A 10000-nucleotide genomic window follows, 5' to 3' on the forward strand; every position below is an offset into this window, starting at 1 on the left:
AATGCCTAATTTTACTTTCATTTGTGTTATTTCTGATCTAATTACAAAGTATAATATAGAAAATTGTACATGAAAATACGTGGAATTTCATTACAAATCCAATGAACTATGTTAGACCTTTCTGTAACATTTCTGTAAGTAGTCACAGTCCTTTTAATGATGTCTTGATTTTTTCCCCCAAAACGTCAACCATTCTTAAAGATGGCCTCCATACAGGCATTAAGCTACCAGTCTGAGAAGTCCATCAAGTGATTTCGGACACTTCAGATGTCAGTCTAACAGAAAATCCATGTTGGATCTGTTCACCTTTTTGGTACCCGAACCCCTAATTTTGGGTTTTGGCTCATGGACTATTAGTAAATATACGGATGACAAAAAGATAGTAGTTAGATTGATTAGGACAGATTCAGTTGCCATCACCTTGCAGACAGATTTAGATATGATGAATGAATGGACAAACAGATGGCAAATGCAATTTAATATTAACAAATGCAAAGTACTGAGCGTAAATAAAAAAAAAAGTCATACAGTAGGTAAACAACAAACAACGAGTTACTGATAGGGTCAGAATATGAACAGATTTAGGAGTTATAGTTAACACCGATCGTGGTCTAAGAAAGCAATGCATAGAGGTTAGAAATAAGGTAAATAGGGTGCTAGAATTTATTTTTAGGAGTGTTAAAAGCAAAAATCCCGAAGTAATATGAATGAGTGAGAACACTGGTTAACTCTTGTATTGGAGAGTTAGACAGAACAGGGTTGAGAGGAAGAAGAAAGCCTTGTGCAGCGAGGCAGAAGGAAGAAGGGAAGGCATGCTGTTAGCAAAATTAGTAGAACAGTTAGCATGAAAATACCGATAAAAGATAGAAAGAGATGCAACATTTCGGCGGTGAAAAAGAAGCTGAAGACAGTCAGTCAGAGGAAAGGAGTTGATGAGACGAAAAACCTTTGATTCCACCATATCTAACAAAGCTGTGTGAATGGAACCCGCCCAGACATGCGAAGAATACTCCATACAAGGACGGATAAGGCCCTTGTACAGAGTTAGCAGTTGGAGGGGCGAGAAAAACTGGCGGAGACGCCTCAGAACGCCTAACTTCATAGAAGCTGTTTTAGCAAGAGATGAGATGTGAAGTTTCCAGTTAAGATTATGAGTAAAGGACAGACCGAGGATATTCAGTGTGGAAGGGGGAGACAGTTGAGTGTCATTGAAGAAGAGGGGATAGTTGTCTGGAAGGTTGTGTCGAGTTGATAGATGGAGGAATTGAGTTTTTGAGGCATTGAAAACTACTAAGTTTTCTCTGCCCCAATCAGAAATCTTAGAAAGATCAGAAGTCAGGCGTTCTGTGGCGTCCCTGCGTGATCTGTTGACTTCCTGAAGGGTTGGTCGTCTCTGAAAGGACGTGGAAAGATGTGGTATCATCAGCGTAGGAGTGGATAGGGCAAGAAGTTTGGTTAAGAAGATCGTTAATGAATAATAGAAAGAGGGTGGGTGATAGGACAGCCCTGAGGAACACCACTGTTAATAGATTTAGGAGAAGAACAGTGGCCGTCTACCACAGCAGCAATAGAACGGTCGGAAAGGAAACTTGAGATAAAGTTGCAGAGAGAAGGATAGAAACCGTAGGAGGGCAGTTTTGAAATCAAAGCTTTGTGCCAGACTCTATCAAAAGCTTTTGATATGTCTAACGCTACATCAAAAGTTTCACTGAAATCTCTAAAAGAGAATGACCAAGACTCGGTAAGGAAAGCCAGAAGATCACCAGTAGAGCGATCTTGATGGAAACCATATTGGTGATCAGATAGAAGATTGTGAAGTGACATATTTAAGAATCTTTCTATTCAGGATAGATTAAAAATCTTTAGACAAGCAAGAGATTAAAGCCATAGGATGGTAGTTTGAGAGATTAGAACAGTCATCCTTTTTAGGAACAGGCTGAAGGAAAGGTTTAAGTCGACAGACAAAGCTGAAAGAGTTTAGCCAAGCAAGGTGCAAGCACGGAAGCAAAGTTTTTGAGAACAATAGGAGGGACCCATCAGGTCCATCAGCCTTCCTAGGGTTTAGGCCAGCCCAGCGAGGGCATGGAAAACATCATTACGAAGAATTTAATTGTAGACATGAAATAGTCAGAGGAGAGGAGAGGAGGACAAGCCCAGAATCATCCAAGGTGGAGTTGTTAGCAAAGGTTTGAGAGAAGACTTCAGCTCTAGAGACAGAAGAGATGGTAGTGGTGCCATCAGGATGAAATAAAGGAGGAAAGATGAAGAAGTAAAGTTATTGGAGATGTTTTTGGCCAGATGCCAGAAGTCACGAGGGAGTTTGAGTTTGAAAGATTTTGACATTTTCTATTTATGAAGGAGTGTTTGGCAAGTTGAAGAACAGACTTGGCATGATTCCGGGCAGAAATATAAAGTGCATGAGATTCAGGAGATGGAAGGCTCAAGTACCTTTTGTGGGCAACCTCTCTATCATGTATAGCACGAGAACAGGCTGTGTTAAACCAAGGTTTAGAAGGTTTAGGTTGAGAAAAGAATGAGGAATGTACGCCTCCATGCCAGACACTATCACCTCTGTTATGCGTTCAGCACACAGAGATGGGTCTCTGACACGGAAGCAGTAATCATTCCAGGAAAATCAGCATAATACCTCCTCAGGTCCCCAACTGGCAGAGGCAAAACGCCAGAGGCACCTCCGCTTTGGGGATCCTGAGAAGGGATTGGAGAAATAGGACAAGATACAGAAATGAGATTGTGATCGGAGGAGCCCAACGGAGATGATAGGGTAACAGCATAAGCAGAAGGATTAGGGATAAGGAAAAGATCAAGATTACTGGGTGTATCTCCATGACTGTCAGGAATACGAGTAGGGTGTTGCACCAGTTGCTCTAGATCATGGAAGATAGCAAAGTTGAAGGCTAGTTCACCAAGATGGTCAGTGAAGGGAGAAGTAAGCCAGTGCTGGTGGAGAAGATTGAAATCTTCAAGGATGGACATCTCCCCGAAAGGAGAGAGAGATAGAATGTTCTCACTTTGGAAGTTAAATATTAAAAAGAAATATTATAGTCAGTGGAGTTAGGAAAGTGATAGACGGCACAGATGAATTTAGTTAGAGAATGACAGTTGAGTTGAAGCCAGCTTAAAAGATTCAAGAGCGTGGGCAGGAGAGCAAGTTAAGTCGTTGCACACATAGACGCAATATCCAGCTCTGAAACGAAAATGAGAATAGAGAAAATAGAAGGACACAGTAGACACCTATCGAAACGATAATTACTCCTAGTGAGGTGTAATAGATATGGTTCAGAAGCTGCTGTGAACTTATCATTAAAGTCAGCTGTGAAATCACTGAACGTTTCCCTTTGTTTCTCACAACACAAGGAGACAGTCACAGCCTAGCCTATAAAGGCAACTCTCTTCCTTCACACAAAACTACATGCACCTAGCTACACATACATTCTTCATTCAAGATTTAGAATTAAGAAAAAAAATATGATGACTCCTATACCATCCAAGGAGTCTCCTTTCTTTTCACTTCTAAGGGATCGGCACCTAAGTGAGCCTTTTTTATCACATTATTTTTGTTGCCCTTGGCCGATTTTCCTTCTTACCTAAAAAAAAAAAAAAAAGTAGGAGGAAACAGAAAAGATGCTATTGTCAGTTACCTCAGACAGCTGTATTTCGGTGAGGAAAAGAAGATGAGTTTTAGTAGAGGAAAGGTGGTGTTCCACAGATCTAAGACCGCGAATATTGCATAAGTTAATGAAAACAAGTTGAGGGAGGTGTCAAGACATTTTGGGTCGCTACCTAAAGAGCAGTCCGACCAGGGGACATTTCTGGTCCCCTCTCCAGAACGGGACTCCGAGGCTGGGTAAGGAGTCGCCATTTTTTTAGTTTCCAATAAAGGAAGTTTGTGTAGTAGGTGCATATAATTTTGAGAGAAGAAGAGTTGTCTTTAGAAGGCAAGCTGTTACTACCCCCCTGAATTGTGAGACACAAAGGGAAATTTTTTGCGAGATCACAACTAGCTTTAATGGAAGCTTCACAGTATCCTCTGAAGTGATCCAGACAAGAATTGGTCTGGAGCAGAATTAGTGGTATTAGACCTCACTGGGAGTAAATTCTCGTTTCGGTAGGTATCTACTGCCTCCTCCACTGTACAATTACTGTACAATTATGGTCCCCACATTATAGTAAGAATTTATAAGCTTATCAGAATCACTGCAAAGGAGAATATCTAAATGGATACAGAGGGTGAAAGGGATATTTCCATCTAAGTGAGATTGAAGATTCTAAATTAGGATCAGTACGCAGGATAAAACCAGAAATAATGGGTCCAAGCTTGAGAAATTTAGGTTTTGGAAAGAAATGGGAAGAAACTTTTTCTCTAACAGAGTGGCTGATGAATGAAACGGACTCAGTAATCATGGTGTTAGTGCTGAGTCAATAGGGAGATTTAAAAGAAAGTTATAAAAAATTATGGATGGAGATGATAGTGGAACTAAGTAGTTTTGCTCATTTAAGGACTGCCACGTGTAGGCCTGGTGGCCTCTCGGAGCATCCTTATATATATATATATATATATATATATATATATATATATATATATATATATATATATATATATATATATATATATATTATGATGTGTGTGTGTGTGTGTGTGTATTTCACTGTTTGTTTGATCTGCTGCAGTCTCTCACGAGACAGCCAGACGTTACCCTACGGAACGAGCTCAGAGCTCATTATTTCCGATCTTGGGATAGGTCTGAGACCAGGCACACACCACACACCGGGACAACAAGGTCACAACTCCTCGATTTACATCCCGTACCTACTCACTGCTAGGTGAACAGGGGCTACACGTGAAAGGAGACACACCCAAATGTCTCCACCCGGCCGGGGAATCGAACCCCGGTCATCTGGCTTGTGAAGCCAGCGCTCTAACCACTGAGCTACCGGGCCGTGTGTGTGTGTGTGTGTGTGTGTGTTTGTGTGTATGTGTGTATACATTCCATCGCCGATACGGTCCACCAGGTGTGTGTGTGTGTGTGTGTGTGTGTGTGTGTGTGTGTATGTGTGTGTGTGTTTATACATTCCATCGCCGATACGGTCCACCAGGCGGCAGGCGACAGGCGGGTGTGTGCTGTATATTTAGATTGTTCTGAATCTCGAGTAAATGATTCATGGTTGTTGTATATTTAGATTGTGATTGTTATTGTTATCTCAAGAAATCTCGAAACCTCGATTCAACGAGTTATTGTATAAAGGTGATGGGTTTTCGTTTGGTAGACAGCTACTGGAATAAATAGCAGTAACCCGTCCGAGTCTCCCTCACCCGACACGCAGACACAAGCCCGAGATAACGTAACATATCGGCGACGAGGATGGGATTCGTCGGTCTCCTTGTCTGTCTGCCTCCTTGACAGCTGCCGTGGAGGACCTCTACTGTGTTGTCGGGCTACGGGAGCGGCGTCGTGACCCTATTATTACGAGTACTACAGCTTCTGACTTATCACCGTTGCCATGGAAAGCTTGAACTTTCCGGCCTTTTGTCTGGAACCATCGGGAACCACTGTTGCTCGTTGGGACACCTGGCTACGGAGATTTGACAATTTGGTGGTTGCTCATGCTGTGACTAGTGCTGATAAGAAGCGTGCGTTGCTCCTTCATTGTGCGGGAGAAGTGTTTCAAATTGCTGAAACGTTGTTGCCTGATGAGGACACGTTCGATCAATTGAAAACCAAGCTTACTGAACATTTCGCACCGAAACGCAACGTAGAATACGAAGTGTTTGTGTTCAGACAGGCCATACAGCAACCAGAGGAAAATTTGGGCAAGTTTTATGTAAGACTCAGTGCTAAGTAAGAACTGTGACTTCCATGATGTGGATCGCGAAATTAAGTCGCAAATAATTCAGAAGTGTTTACTCGCCAAGGTTCGCGACAAGGGTTTAAGTGATCCGGACATCTCGCTAGTGTACTTACTGACTTTTTGAACGTACGTTAGAGGCTACCACAGTGCGCGCACAAGCAATGGCACCAGTCCAAGTGAACGAGGCACAAGTGTCTGTGAACAGTGTCAGAAAGAAAGGTGGGAACAGCCAGAGTTATGTCCGTCGCTGTGCTAAGGACGGTTCGGTCGAGGCTTCGGCTCAATATAGTTACCGCTGTTATGGGTGTGGTAGAGTGCACTTTGATACAAGAGAGAAAGTGTGTAAGGCTTGGGGGCAGAAGTGCTTTAAGTGTGGCAAGCTAACTTTTGTAAAGCACATGGGCGACTCGTACATGGAGGGCAAACAACCTGCCAGAGCCACACCCAGAGGCCGTGACGCCGCCAGAGAACTGTCTTGGTGAAGGCACAGAGTCGTCCACAGCCGAGGAAACAGGTGAAGTCATGCCGATGTACACTCTTGGATCTGCATTGAAAAATGAACCTTATACGTGTGTACTAGAGTTAAATGGCATTCCCACACACATGGAAATAACTATCCTCAGTGTCCAACAGCTCAAGAAACTGGAACAAGCTGCTGGGAGCCTTTCAATCTGTAAGGATGGTGTACCGCAGCTTCGCACTTACACTGGGCAACTGCTTCATACTTTGGGGCGAGTTTGGCTCGAAGTTAAGTATGGCCAAGAAACTCGCAGACTTTCGGCTTTACTGGCGCTTGGTTCTGGACCTTGCCTTCTGGGGAGAGACTGGCTGCATCAGTTACACATTAATTGGTCAAAAGTGTGTAATTTACAAATTGATGATTATAGAAATTTGTTTCCAGAACTCTTCACACCAAATTTAGGAAAACTGAAGAATTACAAGGCGAAACTGTACATGGACCAGGACGTTCAATCCCTGTTCTTCAAAGCCAGGACAGTTCCTTATGCCCTCCGAGAAAAAGTAGAAGCTGAGATTGGACGACTGGTGTCTGATTGGGTACTTAAACCTGTGGAGTATTCGGACTGGGCAGCTCCCATCGTTCCCATTATGAAGCCTACTGGGGAGGTAAGAATTTGTGGAGATTATAAATTGACTGTTAACGTGGCATCCAAGGTAGATAGATACCCATTACCTAATATTGATGATCTCTACTCTAAGGTAATTGGGGGACGTTTTTATTCAAAATTAGACTTGAGTCATGCTTACCAGCATGTCTTGATGAGGAGTCGCAAAAAGTAACTACCATCAACACTAGCAAGGGGTTGTTCATGTTTACCAGGCTTTGTTATGGTATTGCCTCTTCGCCTGGTATTTTCAAAGATTAATGGAACAAATTGTTCAGGGAATTCCAATGGTTGCTGTTTACCTGGATGATATTCTTGTGTCTGGTCGTTCGTATAAAGAAGCTCGTACGAACCTCATCACAGTTTTGTCCAAGTTGCAGGAATGTGGTTTGCGTGTAAGGATAGAGAAGTGCTCCTTTATGCAAGAGTCTTGTATCTACTTGGGCCATAAACTGGATGCATCAGGAATTCGCCCTACGGATGACAGTGTCGGCGATAAAACGTGCACCTGTTCCCCGAGATGTTTCGGGGCTTCGAAGCTACCTTGGAATGATAAACTATTATCATAAATTTTGTAGTAACTTGTCAACAATCTTGGCCCCCCTTGCTAAGCTATTGGGTAAGGGAGAGGAGTGGATATGGGGATCTGATCAGGAAAAATCTTTTATCCGCTCTAAACAGTTGCTTACAGTCTTCTCCACTACTGGTACATTATGATCCTTGCCTTCCCCTGGTGCTGAGCTGTGATGCGTCACCGTACGGGCTGGGAGCTGTGCTGTCACATCGCATGGAAGACTCTGAAGAGAGGCCAATCGCATATGCGTCTCGCTCTCTCTCGGCGGCTGAGAAGAATTATGCACAAATTGAGAAAGAAGGTTTGTCTGTTATATTTGGGTTACATAAGTTTCATAAATACCTATATGGTAGGCATTTTACCATTCATACTGATCACAAACCTCTCGTTGGATTGTTGGGAGAAGGTGTGCTTATTTCCCCGATGGCTAGTGCTCGACTTCAGAGATGGGGACTTAAGTTAGCTAACTATGAGTACTGTCTGCAGTACAGACCCGGAAGTAAATTACCTCATGCAGATTGTCTTAACAGACTTCCCATACAAGCAGGGTACGTGCAGCCAGATGAATCACAGGAAGTAATACTATCTTTGAATACTCTAGAACATACTCCAGTTACGGCAGCAAAAATCTCTTTGTGGACATCAAGGGATCCTAAGTTGGAAGTTGTGCGTGATTACATTTTGCAGGGTTGGCCGGAGGATGTTCCCGGTGGCCTTCTACCCTATTCCCAACGTAAGTCGGAACTAACTGTACACGACGGCTGTGTGCTGTGGGGCTCCAGAGTGGTGATACTAGAGAGAGGAAGGACACTGCTGCTCGAGGACTTGCATGAAAGCCATCCCGGGATAGTGAGAATGAAATCCCTATCTAGGAGTTATTTTGGTGGCCAGGATTAGATGGCGATATAGAGGCAAAAGTTAAGAGTTGTTATTCTTGTCAACAGAACAGGAAGAAGCTATCGTAAGCCCCTCTACACCCCTGGGAGTGGCCGGCCCACCCATGGCACAGGGTACATGTAGACTTTGGAGGGCCGGTGGAAGGTAAGATGATACTCATTCTGGTAGACGCTCACAGTAAATATATTGAGACTTTTGTTATGAATTTAAGCAGAACTGCAGCAACCTTAGTGAAATTATGTCACTGTTTTGCTACACATGGGCTTCCTGTCAGTATTGTGTCAGATAATGGTGCTTCTTTCACAAGTCAAGAGTTCAGAACTTTCTGTGAAATAAATGGAATAAAACATATTTATAGCAGTCCCTATCACCCATCCACCAATGGGTTGGCTGAACGAGCTGTACAAACTATTAAAAAAGGATTGAGGAAACTCGACGACGGAGATATGGAAACAAGACTTTACAGGATTCTTGCGAGATACCGGCTCACGCCACAAACCACGACAAGGCAGAGTCCAGCTGAGATACTCATGCACAGCCTACCACGATCAAGACTTGACCTCATACGTCCGAGTACTGAAGACAAAATAATAAAGAAACAATCCGATGCAGTTGACAGGCGAGGGACTACAGGTTACAGGATGTTCTATGAAGGGGATGCTGTATGGGCTCTGAATTTTTCAGGTTATCCTCGGTGGGTCGAGGGAGTAATACAACGACAGATGGGTCCGGTGTCGTTCACGGTGTTACTCCCAGATGGAAGGACATGGAGAAGACATGGGGATCACCTTAGACGGTGATATTCGGGAGGTACAAGACAGGAGGACGAGCCAGACACGGTGACAAGGGAGCCTTCATCTTCCTGGCAGACACCTGCGGCACACTCACCATCGCCGGTGCCACTTGCGGCACACTCACCATCGCCGGTGCCACTTGCGGCACACCCTCCACCGTCGATGCCACCTGCGGCACACCCTCCACCGTCGGTGCCACCTGCGGCACACCCTCCACCGTCGGTGCCACCTGCGGCACACCCTCCACCGTCGGTGCCACCTGCGGCACACCCTCCACCGTCGGTGACACCTGCGGCGCACCCTCCACCGTCGGTGCCACCTGCGCCATACCCTCTACCGTCGGTGCCACCTGCTGCACACCCTCCACCGCTGGTGTCGCCACCCACGGCTCACCCGCCAACGCCTGTGCCACCTACCGCACAACCACCACCGCCGGTGTCACCCGCAGCTCACCCGCCAACGCCGGTGTCACCCACGGCTCACCCACCTACGCCGGTGCCACCTGCGGCACACCCACCAGCGGTGCGGGGGAGGCCAGCATCGCCGGCAGGAGAGAGGCCTGGTTTAAGAAGGTTCATGAGAAGGAAGGCACCGCCCATTAGATTAGGATATTAATGTTTTTCTTATGTCATGCTTGTATGAAGGAAAGAATTTAAGGGGGAAGGAATGTTGTATATTTAGATTGTTCTGAATCTCGAGTAAATGATTCATGGTTGTTGTATTGAATATTTAGATTGTGATTG

At 44.6% G+C, this 10000-nt stretch overlaps 2 protein-coding genes across 3 annotated transcripts in view; both read left to right on the forward strand.

Annotated features, from left to right (window-relative positions):
* The window catches only part of LOC123507936, a 196909-nt gene that overhangs the window by 19476 nt on the left and 167433 nt on the right, over positions 1 to 10000 (forward strand). The gene's annotated exons all lie outside the window — the stretch shown is intronic.
* LOC123507940 (basic proline-rich protein-like) overlaps positions 6484 to 10000 on the forward strand; it is a 3619-nt gene continuing 102 nt past the window's right edge. The window contains exons 1-2 of the mRNA XM_045261298.1: positions 6484 to 6993; positions 9148 to 10000. The exon at positions 9148 to 10000 is cut by the window's right edge and continues 102 nt beyond it. Of these exons, the coding sequence (XP_045117233.1) occupies positions 9420 to 9872 (453 nt within the window). The 5' untranslated portion in view covers positions 6484 to 6993; positions 9148 to 9419 and the 3' untranslated portion in view covers positions 9873 to 10000. The remainder of the gene's footprint in view (positions 6994 to 9147) is intronic.

The sequence above is a fragment of the Portunus trituberculatus genome, chromosome 23, assembly GCF_017591435.1.
Source record: "Portunus trituberculatus isolate SZX2019 chromosome 23, ASM1759143v1, whole genome shotgun sequence".
Classification (NCBI taxonomy): Eukaryota; Metazoa; Arthropoda; class Malacostraca; order Decapoda; family Portunidae; genus Portunus; species Portunus trituberculatus.